This window comes from Amblyomma mixtum, chromosome 2 (assembly GCF_055824585.1).
Source record: "Amblyomma mixtum isolate Tamu chromosome 2, ASM5582458v1, whole genome shotgun sequence".
NCBI classification, from domain to species: Eukaryota; Metazoa; Arthropoda; class Arachnida; order Ixodida; family Ixodidae; genus Amblyomma; species Amblyomma mixtum.
This window is the reverse complement of record NC_143013.1, coordinates 230714518-230741270: the sequence shown is the minus strand read 5'-3', so window position 1 is coordinate 230741270 and position 26753 is coordinate 230714518. Positions and strand designations below refer to the sequence as shown.

Genomic DNA, 26753 nt, shown 5'->3' with positions numbered 1-26753 from the left:
CACAATGGAATGGTGCCCATCCCCGGAAAGAATTCTCGCTCTCCAGGTCTGTGTGCCCATATACACACCGCAAGTCTGCCAACAAAATATACACTGAGGCATGCAGGAAGAAGCTTGGTGCCAACAGCACCTTGCCTCGACCCGAAAAGAAAACGGCACATCGACACAGCCATAGAGCTTAGAAATCCCCCCGTTCCCATTATGACGAAGGCAACACAAAGCTACGGAGGCGGTTTACCCGCCTGCCGAGAGTCGACCGGAATGTTCGGTCGCGGCTTGAACGACGCCCGCCTACCTGGCGTTTTCTGCGGCGGCTCGTCCCCGCCGCTTTCGTCCCGCTGCTGCAGCATGCCGGTGGTGTCTTCATGCGTCCTCTTCCCGGCTGCGGGACTCGTTGATTCACGGGACGTGTCCATGTTCTCTGCCGCGGTGTGGTCGTCGCTCACGTGCGGTTCAGGCTGCTTTTTTTCCACGCCTTTCGGCGTAGCCACGACGTCCTGGGCAGGTGGTTGTTGCTGTTCCGCGGCGCTTGCCACAACGACAGGTTTCTGCGTAGTTTGCAGTTGAGCCTGAGTTGCCGTTGGCAAATGCGCTGCTTGTCTGCCTCCCGCCGACGATAACTCCTCGACGTCCGCTTCATCCATTAGCAAGTCGGACGTATCCTCTTTGCTCCCCAGTCCGGTGACGCTGGCATATGTCCGCTCGCACTGGCTGTCTTCGTGTCCGAAGCGCCGGCAGGCACCACACCGTGGGATGCGGCACTCGCGGCGAATATGACCCGTGCCGCGACAGCGAAGGCAGAGCGGAGCCCTGCCCGGCACAACCACGAGGGCCAGCTCACCTGCAACACTTAGCTGATGGGGCACATCGTAAATTTGCACTCCAGCATTCAGCTTCAGTGTCACGAGCCTGGTGGTAGAGCCCTTGTCGGTCACTCCTTGGACCCGCCAACGCTCGCGGGCAACTTCAGTGACTTTGCCGAACGGGGCGAAGGCGAGGCGTACGTCCTCATCCGGTACACTGTGGAGAAGCCAGTGCACCTTCATGCGGACGTCCCTGTTGGCCGGGTCGATGACGAGGCAGCGCTGCTTCTTCACTTGCAATTCACCAATGCTGGCTAGCTTCTTTGCCGTTTCAGCGTCCTTGAACGTGACAGCCCAAACATGGCTCATGCGGTACGCCCCCAAGGCGATAACCTCGGTGAGCACCGACTGTTGAGCGAGGGCGTCACGGAAATCTTCTACCCGGTACGGGCGAGCACTTACGTCCGCGTGCAAAAAAACTGTATTTACAACAAACGGACCTGTAGGCAAACTGGGCAGAACAACCTGGTACTCACTATCAGTTGACATAAACCTGTTTCCGCGGCCAGACATGGCCGCTGTAGCCGCTCCAACGGAGCCCGTCATCACACGTCCGTTCGCTTCGGCGCCCGGAAGTGGAATCCCGACCATTCGAGTCATCACAACACTCAAGCACACTTCGCATCTTATGAATATTGGACATTATTGACCTCCCTTTTATCCCACACGTCTGGTGTGGCCCAACTATATCCTTAATCACCGTCTGCAATCTCCGAGCCAAAACCTTCATAAAAATTTTATATTCAACGTTTGTAAGTGCTATGGGTCTGTAAGCTGTAACCAGTCGTAATTTATCTATTTGATCCGTTTTAGGAATAAGCACCGTGTGGGATGACCCATATGACGGAGGGAGTGCATTTACTGTGTAGGCAGCGTTAAAGATAACGTTCAGGATAGGGGCAATTTCGTGCTTGAAATCTTTGTAAAAACGCGCGCTGAGCCCATCTGGTCCCGGCGATTTACCGGGGTTTAAACTGGCGATTGCATGCTCCACTTCTGTTTCAGTGATAGCCACTTCTAATCTCTCTTTTACGTCATCACCAAGACGCGGCATCGCCGCCAGAAACTGATCTTTAAATGTGATAGTGTCTACCGTGTGGGATGCGAAGAGCGCTTGGTAATGCTCGTTGAAAGCTGCTTTTATGTGGTCGTTGTCCGCCGACAAGACACCGCCCCATTCTATTTTGTCGATGTGGTTCCTTTCAGCGTTTGCTTTTTCCAACCCCAGCGCTCGTTTTGATGGCGCCTCCCCTGCAGCTATGTCTTCTGCCCTTGCCCTCACTAACGCTCCCCGATACCGTTCTTCTTCCATCAATTCTAGTTTTTGCTTTGTTTTCCTTACATCTTCAGTCCATTTCCCCGGCGCTAGAGATTCCTGTTGAAGCAGCCCATGGAGCAGCTTCTTTAACTCTGTCTCTTTCTGTTTTTCTTGAAACCGTATACAGGAAGCCCTCTCTATTGCTTTAATTTTTATAGTTTCTTTACACAGCTCCCACTGTTGCCATATGTGCATATTTTTACCGGGGCCTATTTTTGCAATTTCATCTTTTACTATGCTGGTATACAGTTCGTCCTGCAAGAGTTTATTATTTAATTTCCACATTTCCCACGAAAAAGAATTCCCTCTCTTTACCATCCCAAAACAACATTTAACTAAACAATGGTCTGAAAAAGATACTGGCACAACATCGTAACTATGACATTCAGGTAAGACATCGACGGATGCATAAATGCGGTCCAGCCGTGCATGGCTTGAACCCTGGAAGTGTGTGAGCTTTACTGCTCGCGTTCCCTCAAGACACTCTGCTACATCTTCCATGTTCCAGTTCTCAACCATTCGCGATAACACTTGTGTGCTTGCATCTCTAAACGGTCGAGGGCTTGTCTTATCTCGCGCACTAAGAACACAGTTAAAATCGCCTAGGACGATCAGCTGTCTGTCACAACGAAGGCGTTCTTCGATGCTGTAAAAAAACTGCGCCCTTTCTTCTGCTTCATTTGGCGCGTACACACAAATAATCCGCCACTCGACGTTATTCAATCGAAAGTCAAGGAAGACACACCGGCCCGACACACAAGAGAAATGAGCTTGCACTTCTAGCCCCGGCAACTTCTTTAGAAAGAGAACACAACCAGCCGATGTGCCTACAGCGTGGCTAACGACAGCAAAAAACGAGGACGTGAAACGTTGCACCATTCTCCCGGTCTCTTCGCCGTCGACTTTCGTCTCCTGCACGGCCAGTACATCTATGCCGTGCTCCGTTAAAAGCCGAAAAAGCTGGCCTTGCTTTCTTTTTCCTGCCAGACCTCTAACATTTAGGGAGGCGACTTTCAGCGGAGATGCAGGAGCCATTTTTACATAAGAAGAAGAGACCGAAAGCATGGTGCTTACCTCTCGCGTCCAGCACATGGCTAGACGCCACCGCCGCCATCGCCGCCGGCGTCATCCTGAGCGTGCACCTGGCCCAGCTCGGGAGGCGCCTTGTCGCCGGCGCGCTTCTCGCTCGCAAGGTTAGGGCGCGGCCGAAAACTGGCCCGCCTTGCTTGAGGCGTCTTTGCTGGTGGTTCCTCTACGCTGGGCGCCGCCTCCTTGTCGCCGTCGGGGCTGGTGTCTCCATGGGGACGCTTCCCAGGCGCGTAGCCACAGTGGTCGCACGGCCACCGGTGTTCTGCCGATGACCCTCGGTAGGCTCCTTCGCTACAAAGTCCATGGGCACTGGTAGGCTTTTTGCATCCCCCGAAGTCGCCTCCTTTGACTGAGGCGAGTCTCCCGTTGGTGGCTGGAGTCCTGGTCCACTGGCAAGGGGGGCGTCGCCGCTTGAAGTCGCCGACGTGTCCAGCGACACAGGGAGGTTGCCCAACTCGTCGGTACCCCTCGCTGCGTCCTCAGCCTCCGCGACATCCATCAGCTCCGCGCTGTCTCCTTTACCTCCTAGCCCGGTCGCAGACGCGTAGGTGCGGACGCAGTCCTCGTCCGCGTGTCCGTAGCGCCTGCACTTGGAGCACCTGGGAACCTTGCAGTCGCGACGAACGTGACCCGCGCCGTGGCAACGCAGGCACTGCATCGGCCGCCCGGGCACCACCACGAGAGCTAACTCGCCGGCGACTCGAACCTGGTGGGGCAGGTCGTCCACCTTCATACCTGGCTTCAACTTGAGCAGCACTGTTCTCGTGGTGGATCCCTTCTCTTTCATTCCTTGAACGCGCCAACGCTCCCGCGTCACCTCGGTCACGTTTCCGAACGCCGCGAAAGCAGTCCGGATGTCGTCATCGGCGACGCCGTGCAGCATCCAATGCAGGCGCAGCTTTACCTGCTGATCCTCCGGGTCGAAAACAATGCACCGGCGTCCCTTTACCTCAAGCTCCTTCAAGGCGGCTAATTTCTTCGCGGCTTCTGGGCTGCTGAAGGTTACCGCCCACACGTGGTTTACCTGGTACGCCCCCAACGCCACGACGTCGGGGAGCGCACCAGTGTTGGCGAGGGCGTCCCTGAAGTCTTCGACCCTGTAAGGTCTCACACGCACATCTCCGTGCAAAAAAACTGTGTTTAGAACAACACGTCCGGTGGGCAGGGTCGGCAAAAAGATCTCATACTCCTTGTCTTCGGCGCTGAACCTGTTTCCGCGGCCATCGATGGCCGCCGTCGCCGCTCCGTGGGAGCTCATGATCCTGCGTCCGTACACGCCAGTGGCCGGAAGTAGAATGAGGCCATCCTGACAGAACGCTGGGGCACTGAGATCGGCGCAGAGTGAAGCCTTCCTTTTTGGTCTTGCAGGCATAAAAAAAAGTGATGTCAGAAGTGGGATTCGAACCCACGCCCGGAAGACCGGACTGCGACCTGAACGCAGCGCCTTGGACCGCTCGGCCATCCTGACAGAACGCTGGGGCACTGAGATCGGCGCAGAGTGAAGCCTTCCTTTTTGGTCTTGCAGGCATAAAAAAAGTGATGTCAGAAGTGGGATTCGAACCCACGCCCGGAAGACCGGACTGCGACCTGAACGCAGCGCCTTGGACCGCTCGGCCATCCTGACAGAACGCTGGGGCACTGAGATCGGCGCAGAGTGAAGCCTTCCTTTTTGGTCTTGCAGGCATAAAAAAAGTGATGTCAGAAGTGGGATTCGAACCCACGCCCGGAAGACCGGACTGCGACCTGAACGCAGCGCCTTGGACCGCTCGGCCATCCTGACAGAACGCTGGGGCACTGAGATCGGCGCAGAGTGAAGCCTTCCTTTTTGGTCTTGCAGGCATAAAAAAAGTGATGTCAGAAGTGGGATTCGAACCCACGCCCGGAAGACCGGACTGCGACCTGAACGCAGCGCCTTGGACCGCTCGGCCATCCTGTTTTTTTTTTTTTTTTTTCTTTATTGCCTTCGAGAAAACAACACAAAATTACAGAAACCAAACTTTGAAAACCAGCAACCTGCCAGATCTTCCTGGGAGGCCATGTCAAGTTTAAAATTCTCTCAACAGAGTCAAATTTTCCATCCTGGGTAGCCAATCGGGTACACAAGCTTGTAGTTTCATCACTTCAACAAATCTACGTACATTTTCCCGAAAATACATGCGGGCTGGTCTCGCGTCAGAATCGCAGTAATACCCCGCCATTCTGGAGCGCCATATACTATGGAGGCCCCAGAGCATTACCTGATCAAACGGGAACCCGTCCTGGTTTTCAATTGCCAAATATCTGATACCGTAGGGATGAAGCGGGAGCTCTTTTTTAATTGTTCGTTGCAAAACGTCCCAAAAAAACACCCCCTCCCAACAGTGAAGAAACACATGGTCTATTGTTTCGGGACACTTGCAGATTAGGCAATGCGAACCCCACGGTAGGAATAAACCCCTTCCCTCTAAAAACCTTTTAACTGATAGTGTTTCTGTATGTAACTTGAAGAAGAAAGTTTTGGTTCCTGGCTGTACTTGCATTCTTTTTACTCTTTTCAGAACATCCCCTCCGTGGCCTCCATCGTACAAAGCTCTGTACATTGGCACTGGAAAAACAACATCACACAGATCTGCGTATAGCTTTTTCCGCTTCACGTCACTTAAATATTCTCTCGAAAAACGCACAACAAGAAATTTAACGCTATCAGCAACTTCTCTGAAGTAACCTAAAGTTCTTGCGGAAAAATAATTTGTTCCCACAACAAAATCAGGCAAAACACCGGTCAACCTTAGTTGACACATAGTTCTCAAAAAAGGGTCACGCACATCTCGAAAAAAGAAAAACCTGTTTACAAGCTGGCGCAGGAACAGATGTCCTAGCCCAAGGCCACCATCTTTCACACGTCTAAACAAATTCGTCCGTCGGCACCGTTCCCAGGTCGATGACCAAACAAAAACAGCTAAAATGCGATGTATCTTCTGTACATTTGCCCGGGAACAGTGCAACACTTGCATGACGTACCACAGTTTGCTTAAAAAGAACAAATTACACACCGTCGCTCTCGCAAAGATTGATAAATGTGTCCCCTTCCATCTATCTGATTTTTCCCGTAGTTCGTTCGCTTGTTCTTTCCAATATGCATCACTGTCCCGGTAGCAATTTAGTGGCACTCCTAGGTATTTTGGGGGGATTGTTACCCAAGTCACATTTGCAAAACGATCTGGGGTTGATGGCCAACCCCCATGCCAAAGTCCCTGGCACTTTGCCCAGTTCACTTTACTTCCGGTTGCCTTCCTGAAACTGTCAACAGACACAACAGCCTCCCCTATGCTCTGCTGATTCACAGCAAACACCGCTAGGTCATCCGCGTACGCAAGCAACTTGACTTCAGCTGCCTGCAACCTAAAACCTTGAACAGCCTCGTTCTTAATAATGCTCAAACATAGTGTCTCTATGTAAATGGCAAACAAAAGTGGACTGAGGGGGCAGCCCTGGCGTACCGAACGTTGCACCCGAATGGGGGCCCCCAGACTCTTGTTTATAATTAATTTCGTAGTGCAGCCGCGGTACGCCATGGCCACCCCCTCTCGAATTACGGAACCTACATTCACGTGGTCCAGAATACTGAGCAAAATTTCGTGGGCGACACAGTCAAATGCTTTTTCGAGGTCCAGTTGGAGGATGGCCACACATTCATTAGTCAGATCACAACACTCCAGAACCGATCTTGCCGTGTGTATGTTAGTCATAATTGATCTCCCCTTTATCCCGCACGTTTGATGAGGACCGACAATATCCTTAATTACTGACTGCAGCCTCCTTGCTAGCACTTTCATTAATATTTTATAATCGACATTAGTCAAGGAAATTGGCCTGTAAGCTGTGACCTGCTGGAGCTTTTCCTCGTTATTTGTCTTGGGAATTAGAATAGTGTGAGATAACCCGTATGACAGCGGCAATCTGTTTATTTCGTAGGCTTCTTGGAACAACGCAGTCAATATTGGCGCTATTTCGTTCTTAAACCCCTTATAGAAAGCTGCACTTAAGCCGTCTGGCCCAGGCGACTTTCCCATATTTAAACTATCGATTGCTTTTTCGACCTCGAGTTCTGTGATTGGCATCTCTAATCTTTTCTTCGTGTCCTCGTCTAGTCGTGGCATAGCCATAAGAAACTTTTCTTTGAACAAGTTTACGTCGACCTCCTGTTTGTTAAAAAGCTGCTGATAATATTGGAAGAAGCCTTGTCTGATATGATCGTCATCTGACGATAGCATGCCGCCCCATGCAATCTTATCAATATGATTTTTCTCTGCATGAGCCTTTTCCAATGCCAGTGCTCTTTTCGAGGGCGTCTCGCCCATGTTCCAGCTTTCCGCCCTTGCCCTTACTAACGCTCCTTGGTATCTGTCTTCTTCCATCAACGCAAGCTGTTCTTTTATTTTCCTAATATCTTCTATCCATTTGCCGGGTGCCTTACATTCTTGCTCATGTAGTTTTTCCAGCAAAGCCTTTAGCTGGGTTTCTTTAATTTTCTCCTGATACCGCAGGCAACTGGACCTATCAATGGCCTTTATTTTAATCTGTTCTTTGCACATCTCCCATTGCTTCCAGATTTCGTACAATGTGCCCGGCCTTACTTTAATGAGTTCATTCAGTACAACCCGTCTAAAGGCTTCATCACTGAGCAATTTGTTGTTAAATTTCCATAGCTCCCAGCTAAATGCATTCCTTCGTTTTCTGGTGCCGAATACACATTTCACTAAGCAGTGATCCGTGAATGTCATGGGCACAACTTGGTATTCATTGCATACGGGAATCAAATCCAGCGACACGTAAATTCTGTCAAGGCGCGCGTGGCTCGAACCTTGGAAGTGCGTGTACTGTACGGCACGCGCTCCCCCCAGGTACTCAGCCACATCTTCCATATTCCACTCGCTTGTTAACTGGCACAACACATCAGCACTCTTGTCTCTGAAGCCGCGTGTGCTGGTTTTGTCCCGAGCATTCAGTACACAGTTGAAATCGCCCAGCATTAGAACCTGCCTCTCCGTACTTAACTGCTGCATAACATTCTCGAAAAACACTGCTCTTTCCTCAACAATGTTAGGGGCATACACACAAATAATGCGCCACTCAGCATTGGATTATGCAAAATCGGCTACAACACACCGTCCTGACAGACATGAGTAGTGAGCCTGTACAATCAGTCCGGGCAGCTTTTTGACAAACAATACACACCCAGCCGATGTCCCTACCGCGTGGCTCACAATGGCGTAAAATCTAGCCGTGAAACGTTGCACCATGCTTCCGGTCTCTTCCTCCCCATCAACCTTTGTTTCTTGTACGGCAAGCACGTCGATATCATGGTCACTTAGCAGGCGGTGTACTTGGCTCTGCTTCTTTTTGGCTGCCAGTCCCCTGACATTTAACGTGGCTACACTCAAAGGGGTTTCAGGCGCCATTTCCATAAAGGGTGAATAGACCGAAAGCGTGGTGCTTACCTTCCTCCTCTAGCGCGCGGCTAGACGCCGTCGTTGGAACCGCCTCCGTCTGGTGCGAGCGGCTGAACTGGCAGCGGGGGCGCTTTGTCTGCAGCACGCCTCTCCGAAGAAAGGTTTGGCCGCGGACGTAGTGTGGACCGCCGGGGTTGGACTGTTTTTGCTGGCGACTCGTCGACACCGGGGACTGTTGCCTTGTCACCTTCGAGAACGGTCTGTGTGTGGGGTCGCTTGGCTGGGGCTGTGACGCTTGGCGAACGAGTACCGCTGGTGTCCGGGGGCTCCTCACCGTTATCCTGTTCCATGTCGTCTGCCGGCTGAGGTGACGTCTCTTCGTCTGACCTAGGGAGGTCAGGTGTAGCGTCACTCCTCTCCGCATCGCTGGCAGCTTTGATGTCTCGAGCGGAGTCTCCCGACGAGTCTGTCTCCCGTGCCTGCGTACGCTCTTCTCCCGTTCCCTTTGCCGCCTCCTCTGCCTCGACTACGTCCATAGTGAGCTCCGCCGACCGCTCCCTCGTTCCAGGTCCCGCGGCCGAAGCGTACGTGAGCACACAGTCAGCCTCCTCATGTCCGTAGCGCCTACATTTTGAACATCGGGGCACCTTACATTCGCGGCGGACGTGTCCCGTGCCTCGACAGCGTAAGCACTGCATCGCCCGCCCAGGCACAACGACAAGGGCTAATTCCTCGGCGACTCGCAGCTGGTGCGGTAAGTCATCTACCTTGATGCCCGGCTTCAATTTCAGGAGCACCGTCCTCGTGGTGGACCCCTTCTCCTTGACGCCTTGAACACGCCACCTCTCCCGGGTCACTTCGGTCACGTTCCCAAAAGCCGCAAAGGCCGTCCGGATGTCATCATCTGCAACGCCGTGCAACATCCAGTGGAGTCGCAGCTTCACTTGTTGGTCTTCAGGATCGATGATGAGGCAGCGGCGACCTTTAACTTCCAGTTCCTTGAACGCCACAAGCTTCTTTGTTGCTTCTGTGCTGGTTAAGGTGACAGCCCACACATGGTTGATCTGATACGCCCCCAACGCCAAAACGTCGGGGAGCGCACCAACGTTGGCAAGGGCGTCGCGGAAATCCTCGACCCTGTATGGCCTAACCCGCACATCGCCGTGCAAAAAAAGCGTGTTAAAAACAACGCGTCCGGTGGGCAAAGTTGGCAGAATAATCTGATAGTCGCTATCTTCGTTGTCCTCGAGCCTGTTTCCACGGCTGGAAAGGGCCGCTATCGCCGCTCCGCTGGAGCTCATGATCCTGCGTCCGTCACGTTCGGTGGCCGGAAGTAGAATGAGGCCATCCTGACAGAACGCTGGGGCACTGAGATCGGCGCAGAGTGAAGCCTTCCTTTTTGGTCTTGCAGGCATAAAAAAAGTGATGTCAGAAGTGGGATTCGAACCCACGCCCGGAAGACCGGACTGCGACCTGAACGCAGCGCCTTGGACCGCTCGGCCATCCTTTTTTTTTTTTTTTATTGCCTGCTTAGACACATACATCACAAGAAAACAAGAGAAGTATACACACACTTAATGGTACATGGCGTCGGTATGGGCTAAAACCATCAACCACACCTTGGCTGACGTAAGGCGCTAAAAGCGTTTCATATGGACTAGAGGCTCAATTCTCGGTACCCATTCAGGCACTTGTTTCAAAGTTTTGTAGGTTTCCAAGAATCTGCCTACAGACTCGCGAAAGTACTCCTGCGCCGGCCTTGCATCGATGTCAGCATGTCGGGCCGCCATGCAGGCCTTCCAAATACAGTGCAATCCCATGAGCATTACTGCGTCAAACGGTACACCTTCTTCATTTTCCACTGCTAGGAAACGAATCCCACGGGGGTCAAGGGGCAGATCTTTTTTCAATGTTCTTTGAAGAATGTCCCAAAAGAACACTCCTCCCCAGCAGTCCAAAAAAACATGCTCGGTAGTTTCTGGCTTTCTACATATAAAGCAATGATCACCCCATGGAACATACAATCCTTTCTCTGCCATCCAAGTTTTTACCTCCAACGTTCCGGTGTGCAGCCTGAAGAAAAAGGACTTGGCTCCCGGAGCTACATACATTCGCTTCACACGCTTTAAAACATCGCTGCCTGGATGGGCGCTGTACATTGTTCGATACAGTGGAACAGGAAAAACCAGGTCTGTAAGGTCCTTGTATAGCTGTATGCGTTTTACTTTTGCAAGATATTGGTAGGAAAATCGTGCGCTGAGGAAGTTACAGGAAACCGCAACCTCCTTCAGGAATCCAAAAACACCTCCTGGTATACACTCGGTAGATACCACAAAATCCGGTAAAAGTCTGCTCAATCTGATCTGTACTACAGTACGCAAAAACGGGTCCTTCACATCTCGAAGGAAACAAAAACGGTTGACCACTTGCCTCAGGAATAAATGCGACAAGCCCAGGCCTCCTTGACTAACTCTCCGGAAGAGGTTGGTACGGCTTGTCCTCTCCCATACCGACCCCCACACAAAGATGGCCAATACACGGTGCAACTTTTGTACATTGGCGCGTGAGCAGTGCAAAACACTTAGCACATACCACAGTTTGGTAACAAAAAACACATTGCACACAGTGCTGCGCGCAAACATAGACAAGTCCCCTCCTTTAACCTTCTCCGTTCTTTCACGCACTTCTGCAACTTGGCTCCGCCAGTAGGGCTCACTGTCGCGGTAAAACTCTAAAGGAGCACCTAGGTACCTCGCTGGTGTATCAGCCCATTGCATGTTGGCGAAAGTGCCTGGTTTCGTCGCCCAAGAACCGTGCCAAAATCCAAGGCACTTGCCCCAGTTAACAGCGCTGCCGCTGGCATCACAGAAACGCTTAACAATTTCCACCGTTTTCAAGATGCTCTCATTGTCAACGCAGAAAACCGCCACATCATCCGCGTATGCCAACAGTTTCACTTCGGTTAGCTGTAATTTAAAGCCTTTTACGTAGCTGGTGTCTATTATACTAAGGCAGAAGGGTTCGATATATAAGGCAAAAAGTAATGGTGAGAGGGGGCAACCCTGTCGCACGGATCGTTGCACCTCGATCGGTGCTCCTACCGATTTGTTGATTACTAGGCGCGTTGTGCATCCCCTGTAAGCCATCGCGACACCCTCTGTGATAACTGCTCCCACGTTGACGTGTTGCAAAAGTGTAAACAAGATTTCATGTGGTACACGATCGAACGCTTTCTCCAAATCGAGCTGGAGCATTGCGACGTTCATGTTTAGTGCATCGCAGCACTCCAGCACGCATCTCGCCGTGTGAATGTTAGTGAATATTGACCGATCCCTTATACCGCAAGTCTGGTGTGGTCCAACAATCTCTTTTATAACCGTTTGAAGTCTTTTAGCCAGTACTTTCATATAGATCTTGTAGTCGACGTTCGTTAAGCTGATTGGACGATAGGACTTTACTTGCCTTAAAGCGATTGGATCCTCTGTTTTGGGGATGAGAACTGTATGCGTGGCCAGGAAAGAAGGCGGTAGGCGCTTCCGTTCATATGCGTCTTCTAAAAGGTGGGCTATTATAGGGGCTAATTCATTCTTGAAAGTCTTGTAGAATTCGGCGCCTAATCCATCTGGTCCTGGTGACCTCCCTCGTTTTAAGTCATCGATAGCCAACTCTATTTCAGCGACAGTAATCGGGCGCTCTAACACCTCTTTTGAGTTGTCATTAATCCTAGGCATTAAAGCCAGGAATTCTGTCCTGAAGATTTCAAAGTCTACCGCTCTAAGCGCAAATAGACCTTTGTAAAACAGGGTGAAAGCATTTTCGATGTCGTTCTGTTCGTTCAAAATAATGCCGTCTTGTTCAACTTCGGAAATCACATTCTTGCGGGCCCATTTTCTTTCCCTTGCCAGTGCTCTTTTAGTTGGTGCCTCACCGGTTATCTCTTTATCGGCTCTGGCTCGTACAAGCGCACCGCGGTATCGGTCGATATCAAACTGTTCGAGCTTATGTTTGAGCGAACAGATGTCAGCCTTGAACGTGCCTGGAGCTGAGTTTTCTTGATTTATTAGCATTTGCAGGCTCTTTCGTAAGTTCGTCTCATACTTATCATTCTCGTACTTTATAGCGCTAGCTCGTTCCAACGCTTTCATTTTAGTTTTTTGCTTGAAAGTCTCCCATTGCTCGCAAACCACTGTGGCTGTATCATCCTTAATTTCTTCAAGCATACTTGACACTTGTTCCTTGAAAACGTCGTCATCTAAAATCTTCGCGTTAAACTTCCATAACTCCCATGTGAATTTATTTTTATTTTCTTTCTTGTTCTTAATATCAAACCAGACAAGACGGTGGTCGCTGAATGACACAGACTGCACATGGTACTCTCGGCAAAGCGCTGTCAATTCGGCCGAAACGTACATTCTATCAAGCCGGGCGTGACTGGCTCCTTGGAAATGCGTAAAGCGAACGCAGTGGTCGTCTTCCAAGCATTCCGCTACGTCTTCGAGCCCAAATTCATCGATTAAGCTTCGAAGTTCTGCCGTGCTGGCGTCTCTGTATGGTGTATCGTTCGCTTTATCTCGCGCCGCTAAAACACAATTAAAGTCTCCCATCAGTACTAGTTTCCGATCGACATCGCAATAATTTTTGAGTCCCTCAAACATCTGTCGTCTTTCCTCGAGTACATTAGGAGCATACAAGCATATCACCCGCCATAGCACTGAACCAAAACTAAAATCGCAAAGAACCATACGTCCTGCAATATCCGACCGTACGGCCTGCACCTCAAGCCCCAAATGTTGGCGCACAAAAAGAACACAGCCTGCGGATCTCCCAACCGCATGGCTCACACACGCGTAGTAATGTGACATGAAAGGCAGCACCATACTCTCGGTCTCAACATCTCCTTCAATTTTCGTCTCTTGTACGGCAATAATATCTAAATCTTTTTCCGTTGACAACCTATATAACTGCCGTTGCCTCCTCCTCGCACATAGCCCTCGGACATTGATTGTGGCGAATCGCAAAGCTCTATCTAGCAACGCCATTGTAGTATGGAAGGAGACCAAGAGGATGGTGCTTACCGTTGACAAGAAGCATCCTCAGCGCCAGAACAAGCGCTCGTCCAGTCCCAAAACTTACAACTACGAGGCCGCCGGCGGCGGCGGCTGCGTCGGCGGCGGCGTCGTCGCCCTCGTCGTCGTCCTCCGGTCTGGAGGGATGTTCGGCCGAGGTCGCAACGTCGACCGACGCACGGGAGCTGCTTTTGACGGTGGCTCTCCGTTGACGGGCGGGCCAGAAGATGTGTCATCTTCCTCGACGACTTCGTGCGAGCGTTTAGTCGCCGCGGCGGCGGTGCCCTCGTTTGATGTGTCCATGTTCTGCTCCCCCTCGCTGGCGCTTCCCATCGAGGTCGCGTTTATCTTCTCGTCCTGAACCAACCTCGCCGTCGATGGGTCTTCTGTTCTCTCAGGTGTGCCATTTTCTTCGAGGTTCGGAGTGCCTTGGCGTACTGTTTCGCCCGAGGCTAGCTCAGCCGGCTCATTTCCAGCCGTAGCTTTGTCTTCCGACTCCGCCTTGGCTGCTGCTTCAGCATCAGCTTCATCCATTAGGAGCTCCGAGTTATCGTCACTCCTCGCGGGCCCTGCGACGCTGGCGTAGGTACGCACGCACTCGGTCTCGTCGTGGCCAAAGCGACGACATAGCACACAGCGCGGTACCTTGCAGTCCCGACGTATGTGGCCTGTGCTCTGGCATCGCAAGCAGAGGGGTGCCCTGCCCGGCACCACGACAAGGGCCAGCTCACCAGCAATCCTAAGCTGATGCGGTATATCTTCCGGCTTCACACCGGCCTTGAGCTTCAAAGTCACTGTCCGGGTCGTCGAGCTCTTGTCAGACACACCATTCACCCTCCAACGCTCCTTGACCACATCTGTCGCTTTCCCGTACACTAGCAAAGCCGCCCGCACGTCGTCGTCGGGGACGGTGGGCAGCAGCCAGTGCAGTTTCAACCGTAGGTCCTGGTGAGACGGGTCGATGAGAACGCAGCGATGGTTCTTCACTTGCACTTCGTTGTTGGCGAGCAGTCTTTGCACACCTGCGTCACACTTGAAGGTAACTGCCCACACGTGATTCATTTGATACGCCCCCAAGGCCGTAACCTCGGGGAGCAGATTCAAATTCACCAGCGTATCCCTGAAGTCTTCTACTCGGTAGGGCCGTGCTCTCACGTCCGCATGCATAAAAACGGTATTCAAAACCAAACGCCCTGAAGGCAGACTAGGCAAAACAACACGATACTCATCATCCGATGCAGAAGAAAACCTGTTACCGCGGCCGGACACGGCCGCTGATACCGCTCCAACGGAGCCCATTTCACACGCGTCCGTTCGCTATCGCGGCCGGAAGTGGAATCCCCGCTCGGCCATCCTGACATTTTTTTTTTTATTTATTGCCTGACTTCGGCAAGAACCACAGTACACAAATACACTTACAGAGCGCAATGAGCAATAATGAACAACACTATCCGCCCGGGGGTGCGTGGCTTCATCATATTAAAACTCCTTAAGCGTCACCAAAGGCTCGACTCTTTCGAGCCACTCGGGAGCTTCAGGAGCAAGTTTCTGAACTTCAATATACTTATGCATGCACTCTTGAAAATAGATCCGTGCTGGCCGTGCATCAGGATCGCAATGATATCCTGCCATTCTGGAGCGCCAAATACAATGGAGGCCCATTAGCATAATGAGGTCGAATGGTGTCCCATCCTCACTCACTACAGGCAAGTACCGAATACCATGAGCGTCGAGCGGAAATTCCTTTTTTAAAGTCCGTTGCAAAATGTCCCAAAAGTATACCCCCTCCCAACAGTGCAAAAAAACGTGGTCTATTGTTTCTGGTTGTTTAATTTCCTGACATTTTTGTTTTCTTTATTGCCTGGCTTTGGCTCATGACATTGCACAACAAAAATACACACAACGCTTTATACATACGACACTGTCGTGGTCAGCCAGCACGAGACTGGCTTCGTCAGATTAAAATTCCCGCAACATACACAACGGCTCTAGTCTTGAGAGCCACTCGGGAGGCTCCGCAGCGGCTTTTTGGATGGCAAGAAACCAGTCCATTCTTTCCCGAAAACAAATTCGGGCCGGTCGTGCGTCTTTGTCACAATGGTAGCCTGCCATTCTGGAGCGCCATATACAGTGGAGGCCCAAGAGCATTATGAGATCAAAAGGTGCCCCCTCCTCATTATCAGTGCTTAAATAGCGAATTCCGTGCGCGTCAAGTGGTAGCTCTTTCTTTATGGTCCTTTGTAACACGTCCCAAAAATAAACCCCTTCCCAGCAATGCAAAAAAACATGGTCTATTGTTTCAGGCTGTTTACAAATTAAGTAGTTCGATCCCCACGGTAAAAATAAATCCTTTCCCTCTAGAAACTTTTTAACTGGTAACGTCCCGGTGCGTAACTTAAAAAAGAAAGTCTTTACTCCTGGTGGCACCTGCATTTTCTTCACCCTTTTTGAAAAATCATCTCCCGGGCCTCCACTGTACAAGGCCCTGTACATGGGCTCTGGGAAAACGATATCACAAAGATCATTGTACAACTTTTTCCTTTTACTTTTCCACAAATAATCGGTGGAAAAACGTGCCGAAAGAAACCGAACGCTTGCTACAATCTCTTTGTAGTAACCAAAAGTTCCACCAGAGAGCTCTTCTGTGGATACCACAAACTCCGGCAGCAATCGCCGCAGCTTCACTTGGCACACGGTGCGCAAGAACGGGTCTGTGACGTCGCGAAAAAACAAAAAACGGTTCACCAACTGCCTTAAAAAGAGGTGCCCTACCCCCCGTCTTTTACCCGCCGGAACAGGTTCGTTCTGCTACAACGTTCCCATTCGGACGCCCATATGAAAACTGCAAAAATCCTGTGTAGCTTCTGAACGTTCACACGCGAGCAATGCAAAACCTGCATCACATACCAGAGTTTGCTAATAAAAGAAAGATTGCAGACTGTAGCTCTGGCGAAAATTGAAAGGCTGGTGCCTTTCCATTTCCCAGCTCGGTCACGTGCGTCTTTAGTTTGCTCTTTCCAATAGTCCTCGCTATCGCGATAAGCATCGAGCGGAACGCCCAAATACTTGCCCGGGGTCGTCGGCCACGGTACGTTGGCGAAATGGTCCGGGTGGGATGGCCACCATCCATGCCAGAGCCCAAGGCACTTGGACCAGTTAACCCCGCTACCTGTGACTTCGCTGAACGCGCGTACACACCCGACAGCTTCACTTATGCTCCCCTGATCAACCGTAAATACTGCAACGTCATCTGCATAGGCCAGCAGCTTAACTTCAGCTGCTTGTAACCTAAAGCCATAAATACTATTGTTTTCTATGATTTTCATGCACAGCGTTTCGATGTAAATACAAAACAAGAGAGGGCTGAGGGGGCAGCCCTGACGCACCGAACGCTGCACGCTAATGGGGTCCCCCAGACTCTTGTTAACGATCAGTCTTGTCGTGCAGTTTCGATACGCCAGGGCTACACCCTTACGGATAACTGAACCGACGTTCACATGGTCTAAAACGGTAAACAAAATTTCATGGGAAACACAATCAAATGCCTTTTCGAGATCAATCTGAAGCATCGCTACTCGCCCGCTGATGTCGTCACAGCTTTCAAGCACACTGCGCGCTTTGTGAATATTGGAAAAAATTGAGCGCCCTTTGATTCCACATGTCTGGTGGGGTCCAACAATATCCGATATCACTGTCTGCAGTCTTCGCGCCAATACCTTCATAAAAATTTTGTAGTCCACATTAGTGAGTGCTATCGGTCGATACGCTGTAACCAATTGTAATTTCTCTATATCATCCGTTTTAGGTATGAGCACTGTATGGGAGGTCCCAGAAGACGGAGGCAACACGTTTATTTCATAGGCTTCATTGAACATTGTACACAGCACTGGGGCAATTTCGTGCTTAAATTCTTTATAAAATGCCGCACTGAGTCCATCTGGTCCTGGTGATTTCCCTAGGTTTAACTGATCTATCGCGTGCTCTACCTCGCTGTGAGTTATTGCTAGTTCCATTCTCTTTTTGCTTTCTTCGTCAAGCCGTGGCATTGCACCAAGAAACTGATGCGTAAAGGCTACTGCGTCTACAGTAGTCGATGAAAAAAGCCTCTGGTAGTATTCATTAAAGGCTTCTTTGATGTGGTCAGTGTCTGCCGATAAGATACCCCCCCAATCTATTTTATCGATGTGATTTCTTTCAGCGCGCGCTTTTTCTAGACCAAAAGCACGTTTCGATGGCGCTTCGCCAGCAGCTGTGTCTTCCGCCCTCGCCCTCACTAGTGCTCCGCGATAACGCCGTTCTTCCATAAGCTCTATCTTTTGTTTTGTTTTCCTGACATCTTCTATCCATTTCCCAGGCTCCTTGCATTCCTGCTTCATCAGCGTTTGAAGCAGTGCCGTTAGCTCAGCTACGTCTTGTTTTTTCTTATAACAGATACATGTCGCCCTTTCTATTGCTTTGATTTTTAAAGATTCTTTACTTAGCTCCCACTGTTGCCAAATCTTCAGGTTCTTGCGCGGGTTTATTTTCTCTATTTCATCCTTTACTGCTCTGCAGTAGATATCGTCGTGAAGAAGCGTGTTGTTTAGCTTCCACATTTCCCACGAAAATGCCTTGCTTCGGTTCACACTTCCCAGGCAGCACTCAACTAAACAGTGGTCTGAGAAGGAGACTCCCACAACTTCATAATGGTTGCAATCAGGTGCAAGGTCGACTGATGCGTAAATGCGGTCCAGCCGTGCATGGCTTGAGCCCTGGAAATGAGTGAACTGCACTGCCCGCGCACCCTCAATAAGTTCAGCCACTTCCTCAAGGTTTCCGTTCTCGATCATTCGCATCAACACTTCAGTGCTCCTGTCTCGAAACCCCCGGATGCTTGACTTATCGCGCGCATTAAGAACACAATTGAAGTCACCTAATACAATGAGCCGCCTCTCCGTGCAAAGGCGTTCTTGGAGGCTTTTGAAAAAGGCAACCCTTTCCTCAACCACATATTCGGCGCGTACACGGTAACAATGCGCCACTCAGTGCCGTTCAGACGAAAATCAAGCGCAATACACCGGCCAGACACACACGAGAAATAAGCCTGCACCTCTAGCCCACGGCCATCCTGACTTTTTTTTTCTTTATTGCCTGTTTTGACAACGATAAAAAACAAACACACAAACAAACCGCTAAAACACGTCAACCGGACTACGGTCAACGTGGTTGTTTAAAAATTCTTGAGGGCTGCAAGTTCATCCAGCACGCCAAGCCATTCGGGTAGCTCCGATTGGGCTCGGTAACATTCCCACACACGCACAACACTTTCAATGAAATTTTCTCTGACAGGTCGAATGTTCACATCGGCATTTCTCACTGACATCCTAGTTTTCCATATGCTGTGGAGGCCCAGTAGCATGATGAGGTCATAAGGAACATCTCGGTCATCTTCTATCGCTAAGAACCGGATTCCATACGGCGTGATTGGCAGGTCTTTCTTTATTGTTCTTTGAAGAATGTCCCAATGGAATACCGGATCCCAACATTCCATAAACACATGCTCGACTGTCTCAGGCTTTTTGCAGAGCATACAGTTAACCTTCCATGGCACAAAAATGCCCTTTTGTTCTAGCCAGGTTTTAACTGGCAGAGTGTTAGATGGAGTTTGAAGAAAAAACTTTTCACGTTAGGATTTACTGGCATACGTTTCACCCTTTTCAGAACATCTTGCCCTGGGCCTCCGCAACCAAGCTGTCGATACACTGGTGCAGGCAGCATGACATCCAACAAATCTTTATACAGTTTCTTTCTCGACACGTAACTTAAATAATCTAAAGAAAAGCGCACTTTCAGCATGTTAAAAGCCGTGATAACTTCGCGCCAAAATCCTCTTACGGCTGTCGTTCTTTTATCAGAACAGGACACCAAAAACTCAGGCAAAGCATTGCGCAGGCGCACTTGCACAAAAGTACACAAAAAGGGATCATTCTGGTCTCGCAGAAAAATAAAACGCGACACAATCTGTCTGATAAACAAATGCACAAGCCCCACTCCCCTTTTTCGAACCGAAATAAACAGATTTGTCCGACTCGTACGTTCCCATGTGCTTCCCCACACGAAAACAGCAAATATTCGATGTATTTTTTGTATGGTTACGCGCGACATGAACAATACCTGCAAGACATACCACACTTTTGCAACCACGAAAAGGTTGCAAACAGTTGCTCGTGTGAACATAGATAGGTTCCGGCCGTTCCATGCTTGCGTTTTCCTTCTGAGATTCTCTATTTCCCTATTCCAGTATTCCTCAGTGTCATTGTATTGGTCAAGTGGTACACCCAAGTACTTTGAGGGCAGCGCTGTCCATCGCACATTGGCAAACACCTAGGCTTTTGATCCCACTCCCCGTGCCAGAATCGAGATGATTTCTCCCAGTTAACACGGCACCCCGTTTTAGCGCAGAAATCAGCCGCCACTCTAACAGTTTCTTGAACGCTTTCTTTGTCTCTACAAAAAATAGCGACATCATCTGCGTACGCAAGCATTTTTACCTCCGTTGCTTCCAGCGCGAAACCGCGTATCCTTTCGTTCTGTATCATGCTCAAGCATAACGGCTCTAGGTATAAAGCAAAAAGCAACGGGGATAATGGACAGCCCTGCCTCACAGACGATTTCACTGGCACTCTTTCGGTGAGATTCTTATCTATAATAATTCGCACTGCACAATCAAAGTAAGCCATTTTGACTCCCTCTGTAATAGCACTTTCTATGTTCACAAATTCTAGGAGATTAAAAAGCACTTCATGGCACACTCGATCAAAAGCTTTTGCTAGGTCGAACTGCATCATCGCAACTCGTCTATCAAAAGTATCGCAACACTCCAAAACACTTCTCGCCACTTGTGTATTGGTCGTAATACTTCGTCCTTGTATTCCACAAGTTTGGTGTGGTCCCACTAGGTCTTTAATGACGCTCTGTGTCCTCGCTAAAACTTTCATAAGGATTTTGTAATCTACATTGGTGAGGCTTATCGGCCGATAAGACCCCACCAAAAGAAGCCTTGCTGAGTCCTCATACTTCGGAATCAATACAACGTGGGCAGCTTTGAAAGATGGCGGCAATCGTTTTGTTTCATAGGCTTCTTCGATTACTCTATGCAGGACCTGACTTAGTTCATCTTTAAAGGCCTTATAGAAAGCTGCACCCAGGCCGTCGGGACCAGGGGACTTCCCGGCATTTAGCTGGTCAATTGCTTTCTCTATTTCTGTTATACTGATTGGAGCTTCAAGTCTTTCCTTCTCTCTCTCATCTAATTTGGGCATTAATCGCAAATGGTCACGTTCAAAGCCGTCCTTCACTTGCTCCTGTCCTAACAAAGCTTGATATTGCTCAAAAAAGGCGCGTTTTATCTTCTCTGTATCAGTGGTTTCTTCATTCCTGTACATTATTTTTTTGTATTTCGTTTTTCGAGGCATAGCTCTTTTCATCGCTCAGTGACCGCTTAGTGGGAGCCTCACCCATCCATAGTCGCTCAGTGCGTGCCCGCACAACGGCCCCTCGGTACTTATCTTCATTGGCCTGCTCTAGCTTTCTTTTAACTTCCTTTATCTGGTTCATGCATAAACCAGGCTGCGCAGATTCTATGTTCAGCAAAAGTTTCAACTGGCTTTGCAATTCATTTTCTTTATGTTTTTCTTCGCGTCTTAGTATGCTTGCTCTCTCAATAGCTTTCATTTTTAGGGAATTTTTGAAACCTTCCCACCTTTCCAACCAGCTTTCGGCTCCATACACATGCAATGACTTCAGTAAATTATTTACCACGCAAACGAAGCTGTTGTCGTCCAGAACTTTGGCATTAAATTTCCATAAATCCCAATTAAATCTCACCTCCTTTAATTTTGATCCTAAGGTGAAGGAAACCATGCAGTGGTCAGAGAAGGATACTGGAGTGACTTCGTAGTTTTCGAAGAGCGGCGCCAGATGCACCGATAGGTATATGCGATCGAGCCTGGCATGGCTTTCACCCTGGAAATGAGTAAACTGTGCCTGACTGCCGGGTGATGACATGCAGCCAACATCTATTAAGTCGTACTCCTCTACGAGCTCGTCCAGAACCTGCACACTTTGATCCTTTAGAGTGCGGACTTTAGCTCGGTCCTCTGGCCTGCAAACACAATTGAAGTCTCCCATAAATATAACATATGTCGCTCTGTTTTCAAATACTGCTCGAGGTTTTCAAAAAAAATTCTGCGGTTGGTTTCTTTGTTAGGCGCATAAAGACACACAACACGCCACAATAAATCACGGAATAAAAAATTCACGGCCACTTTCGCAAACAGTAACTTGTTCCTCCAAAATTCCTCTTGGCCATCCTGACAGAACGCGGGTGCTCAGAGATCGGTGCAGAGTAAAACCTTTCTTTACAGTCTTGTGCGCATAAAAAGAAAGAGATGTCAGAAGTGGGATTCGAACCCACGCCCGGAAGACCGGACTGCGACCTGAACGCAGCGCCTTGGACCGCTCGGCCATCCTGACAGAACACGGGTGCACTGAGATCGGTGCAGAATAAAGCCTTCCTTTTTGGTCTTGCGAGCATAAACAAGAGTGTGACGTCAGAAGTGGGATTCGAACCCACGCCCGGAAGACCGGACTGCTACCTGAACGCAGCGCCTTGGACCTCTCGGCCATCCTGACAGTTTTCTTTTTTTTATTAACGAGTGTCATGACAATACACACCGGGTATCAATACCGGGTATCAATACACCGATGAAACACACCAACCCGACTTCGGTTGGTGCAATAAAGTTAAAATTTATTCATGCTCACCATTAATGTCTTTGCGTTCAGCAAAGACATTAATCCACTCAGAGGAGTCAGGTAACGTTTGATAGACTTCTCTCATGTAGACCAAATTCAGAATGAAATTTTCTCGTGCAGACTGAACATTAGCATCTGCATGGTGGACTCCCATTCTGGTTTGCCACAGACTGTGGAGTCCTAAGTCACGTTTACATGAATGCGACAGAAGTCGACTCCAGCCGACTTTTTGAGGGCAAGTGCAAAAACGTTGGGGAAGAGAGTAGAGGACGAGTCAAGCCTTTGCTTCTCAAAACCTGCTCTTTCTCTCGAAAAGTGGGCTGGAGTCGACTTCTGTCGCATTCATGAAAACGCGGCTCTAGTAGCATCAGTAGTAGCCTTCATCACACTTTACTGGGAGAAACTGGATATCGTATGGTGTTATTGGCAGTTTTTTCTTAAGTTACTTTAGAGTTCATTGCAGTATGTCCCAATGGAAGATAGGGTTGCAAGAATCAATAAGTACGTGTTCAGTCGTTCCTGGTTGTTTGTAAAGTAATCACTTAATTATCCAAGGTACAAATATCCCTTGCTGATTTAGCCATGCTTTAACGGGCAGTGTGCTCGTGTGCAGCAAATGCGCGAGGAGTGATGGGGTGCGAATCGATCTTGTCTGTATAGACGACGCCACGTAACCTCTTGTTCCATAGTCAGGCTTTTGGGCAGAGGGGGGGGGGGGAGTTCTTTTTGGTTTAAAATGATTGGTTAGATCATATGACATGTGATCATGGAATCCTTCGTGAAATTCAGGGAGCCAGACTCATCCACTGCCCAATCGACGAAACCTCGGACTTTATTGTGCGCTGCCTCTTCGTCGGATTCCCTGAATGGGTTGGGACCCTTATGGTTTGGTTTGGTTTATGGGGTTTAACGTCCCGAAGCAACTAAGGCTATGAGAGACGCCGTAGTGGAGGGGACCCATATCAGTTTGGAATAACTTCGTGAAAATTTGGTGGCGTCAAAGATTCTAAGGGAGGTGTTCGCAATTCGCCCTTTTGTGGAATTATTGATAGCCATTTTGGAGTCGCTGAGAGTGATGCTCTCTAGGGTATGCGCTAGGGCGAGGGCTATAGCTGCCTCTTCTGCTGTTTCAGAGGATTTCGTTTTGATTGTTGCCGAGGTGATGTGGTCACCATTCTCGTTCACTGCAACAATTGCAAAGGCATTCGTATGTTTGTATTCTGTCCCATCTACATAAATTGTTCCGGCGCACTGTCCGTATTTATTATGCAAGGCTTTGGCTCGTGCTTGTCTTCTACCCTCGTGGTGTATGGGGCGTATGTTTTTAGGAAGTGGTTTGATTGGCAGGATAAGCCTTTTGGTAGTAGTAGTAGTACAAGACCTTTATTCGGCCATAATTTACAGGCCAAGCATGTCGACCGCCTGAGCGACCAGAAGTCGCTGTTCTTCCTCACCTTCAGCGCCAAGCCATTCGAGCCTGAGGCATTTTTTATAGTGGGAGTCCTAAGGCGGCTTTGTAGGCCTGCCGTGTCATGCTATCCAATATGTCCTTTTCTGCTTTCACAAATTTGAGATAAGAGGTGTTATAGAGTATCCTGCTTAGCGCAAAGAACCGCTCTAGTCAGCATGAATCTCTTTCCCTCACCCCTTGTCTTCGATTAGCTATGCGGCGGATTAATCGCGCCGTCGCTTCTACCGTACATTTTAGCTTAGTGAGTGTGTCAGTATCTTTCCATTTGTTTTTAAATAATTTAAAACGCCAGTATTCTCATCGTTTGCACCTCTTTGACGGATCGTCCATTGACTCACGTAGACGTGTATTTCCGGGGAGGTGGGGAAGGGGGAATTGTAGTTCTCCTGCCTCTCTGTTTATGTCTTATCACGGAGAGTTCAGATTTTTGCTCTGAACAAGTGAGGCCGGATTCCCATGCGCATGCCTCAATGATGTCAACTGCTTCTTGGAGTGTGTCTTCTATGTAGCCTTCGCATCCTTTCGTTACCCAAAGCGTGATGTCATCTGCATAGAACATGTGATGTAGGTCTGGTATTTGTGCCAGTTTGGGGGAAATATTGATGATGAAGAGGTTAAAAAGGAAACGGGACAGGACAGAGCCCTGTGGTGTTCCTTTGGTTCCTAGTGTGATTGGGGCATATATATTGTTCCGGCCATTATCACTGCTTTTCTGATAGTGAGGAAGGATCGTATGTAGTTCTACGTCCTTTCTCCGGGGTTGATTCCTGCCAAGTTTGTCAAAATGGATTTGTGAGTGACGTTGTCAAAAGTTGTAATAAGGTCTAAACCCAATATTGCTTTCGGTCCTGTTCCCTCGTCAGCTTCGATTATGTCCTTGTTAAAGGGCAACTCCGGCGATTTTTCAGCCATTTTGAGTTAATGGCTGTTTTGTGTTCCTAAGAACCTCCTGTAATGTGTACGATACAAGGTTTTCAAAAGCAACTGTAAAATAATTTTTAAACAGAAAAAAACGCAAAACTCGAAACCGAAACCGCAAAACCGAAACCGGGGAGGTGCCTTCGTGCGGTATTGACTGTGACGTCACGAGCGGGTTCACCACGCTGTGAAGTCCCCGAAGATATCACAACTACCCTGAGCCGCGCGGTCGACATGACTGAAAGCGCGAAGGACAGCTTTTCCGAGATCAGCGAGTCTTTAGAAGACGACTCATTCGACGATTTTGGACTGGACGAGTCGTCTTTCAGGTATGATCCATCGCCGCGCGAGCCAGCCGAGTCACACCACAGGCCGCATCACCTGCAGCACGGAGACGGTCTGAACGTGGAGAAGTGATTACTTTAGTCATTTCTCGTGCATGCATTTGTGACAGAGTCGTCAGAACTTTTAACGAGTTAATGAGATGCTCCCGCCGACAGCTGTTCGTGTGGCCAGTGCCGGCCAACTCAGCCTGATGAAAGAATCTGCTGCCGGAACGTTGCCGCGGTGCACAACGTCCTTACAGGGGCATGCATCACCAAAAGTCCTCTCTGCGAAGCCTTATCTCGACGACGAGCTTTTGGAAGTGAGTTCACGCCAGCTACAGTTCTACAATCCAACATACCGCTTCTTCTTGACGGCCGCGCTTCGTTCAGCTGGCCGCTGCGATAGACGGTTGTACTAGAATAATGTCGGCACAGAATATGCCTTCAAGCGGCCGTTGAACGAAGGCTTAGTGAGTCCAAAGCTCTCTTTGAAGTACACGCTGTCTTCATAGCAATCTGGCGCGAAATGTTCCGAGCACAAGCGGGAATGCTTCCTCGGAGACCAGTTTACACGGCGGACAGCTCTCACCAACTTGTCGCGAAGGTTCTTACGCTAGATCCTAGAACCTACGCTAGATCCCGCCCGTTGTCACAGATCAAGAATTTGTGCACCCCACAGCACAACAGAAGTTGCCGTGACCCATCACTCTGGCGCACACATGACAACAGGCATGTTTGAGATGGCGCGAAATTGCACAGGTGGTCGAAATAATTCCGGAGAGCTCCACTACGGACCTCTTTCTTCCTTTCTTCTTTCACTCCTCCCTTACGTCGCGGTTCGGGTGTCCATTACTGCGTCATTTACTTTCCTCAAAACCAATTTTCAGTTTTCCCCTGCACTGCCAGCGCCAGCGCGCGCCCAACCAGCTTGACACGCCGCCCCGCCAGTGACATCACAGAACAGGGTGGCCTGTAGAAGTTGCTCGATCAGTGGGTGCCGCTCGCGTCGAGGAGCGCTTGTCTTCAAAATTCGCTTGTGGAAAAACTACGCCGGTTTCAGGTGCGAAATTTTACATGAGGCATCAGACTATCATAAAGAATACAGACTTAAAATTTCATTTCAATCGATGCACATCGAAAAATCGCCGGAGTTGCCCTATAATATATTATAGATAGTTTGGCCTTGAATTCTAACACTGTTTCAGGTAGGAGGTTCATGTCCTCCGCATAGTTTTGGAGCCTGTTGAGGATGACATGCTCCATTAGTTTGCATAGGCATGATTTTAATGAATGCTGAGTTTCTTACCCGCTTTGGGAATAAAGGTGATTTTCGCGTGTCTGCACACTTGGAGTATGTTGCCTGCCCGCTAGTATTTGTTCATAAGGTCCGTAACCACCGCGGTAGACGTTGTGTCTAAGTTACTTTACTTTGTCTGGTCTTGCCGCAGTTGTAATTTATGCATACGGCCGTGTC

General features: G+C 49.4%; 1 protein-coding gene and 6 non-coding genes across 7 annotated transcripts; all 7 read right to left on the bottom strand.

Annotated features, from left to right (window-relative positions):
* Nucleotides 1-4654: 4654 nt before the first annotated feature.
* TRNAL-CAG (transfer RNA leucine (anticodon CAG)) lies at nucleotides 4655-4738 on the bottom strand. The gene has a single exon. It is a non-coding gene; the product is annotated as a tRNA-Leu (tRNA).
* A 72-nt stretch (nucleotides 4739-4810) lies between these two features.
* On the bottom strand, nucleotides 4811-4894 carry TRNAL-CAG (transfer RNA leucine (anticodon CAG)). The gene has a single exon. It is a non-coding gene; the product is annotated as a tRNA-Leu (tRNA).
* Nucleotides 4895-4966: 72 nt separating this feature from the next.
* Nucleotides 4967-5050, bottom strand: TRNAL-CAG (transfer RNA leucine (anticodon CAG)). The gene has a single exon. It is a non-coding gene; the product is annotated as a tRNA-Leu (tRNA).
* A 72-nt stretch (nucleotides 5051-5122) lies between these two features.
* TRNAL-CAG (transfer RNA leucine (anticodon CAG)) lies at nucleotides 5123-5206 on the bottom strand. Its single transcript has one exon. It is a non-coding gene; the product is annotated as a tRNA-Leu (tRNA).
* An 8631-nt stretch (nucleotides 5207-13837) lies between these two features.
* On the bottom strand, nucleotides 13838-15089 carry LOC149362922 (uncharacterized). Its single transcript, XM_089568396.1, has one exon. The coding sequence runs from the start codon at nucleotides 15065-15067 to the stop codon at nucleotides 13838-13840; it is 1230 nt and encodes a 409-aa protein (XP_089424522.1). The 5' UTR covers nucleotides 15068-15089.
* A 7109-nt stretch (nucleotides 15090-22198) lies between these two features.
* On the bottom strand, nucleotides 22199-22282 carry TRNAL-CAG (transfer RNA leucine (anticodon CAG)). Its single transcript has one exon. It is a non-coding gene; the product is annotated as a tRNA-Leu (tRNA).
* Nucleotides 22283-22357: 75 nt separating this feature from the next.
* Nucleotides 22358-22441, bottom strand: TRNAL-CAG (transfer RNA leucine (anticodon CAG)). Its single transcript has one exon. It is a non-coding gene; the product is annotated as a tRNA-Leu (tRNA).
* Nucleotides 22442-26753: the final 4312 nt, after the last annotated feature.

Excerpts from the sequence above, each read along its gene's own strand:
- LOC149362922 (XM_089568396.1), bottom strand. The coding sequence starts at position 15,067 with ATGGGCTCCGTTGGAGCGGTATCAGCGGCCGTGTCCGGCCGCGGTAAC.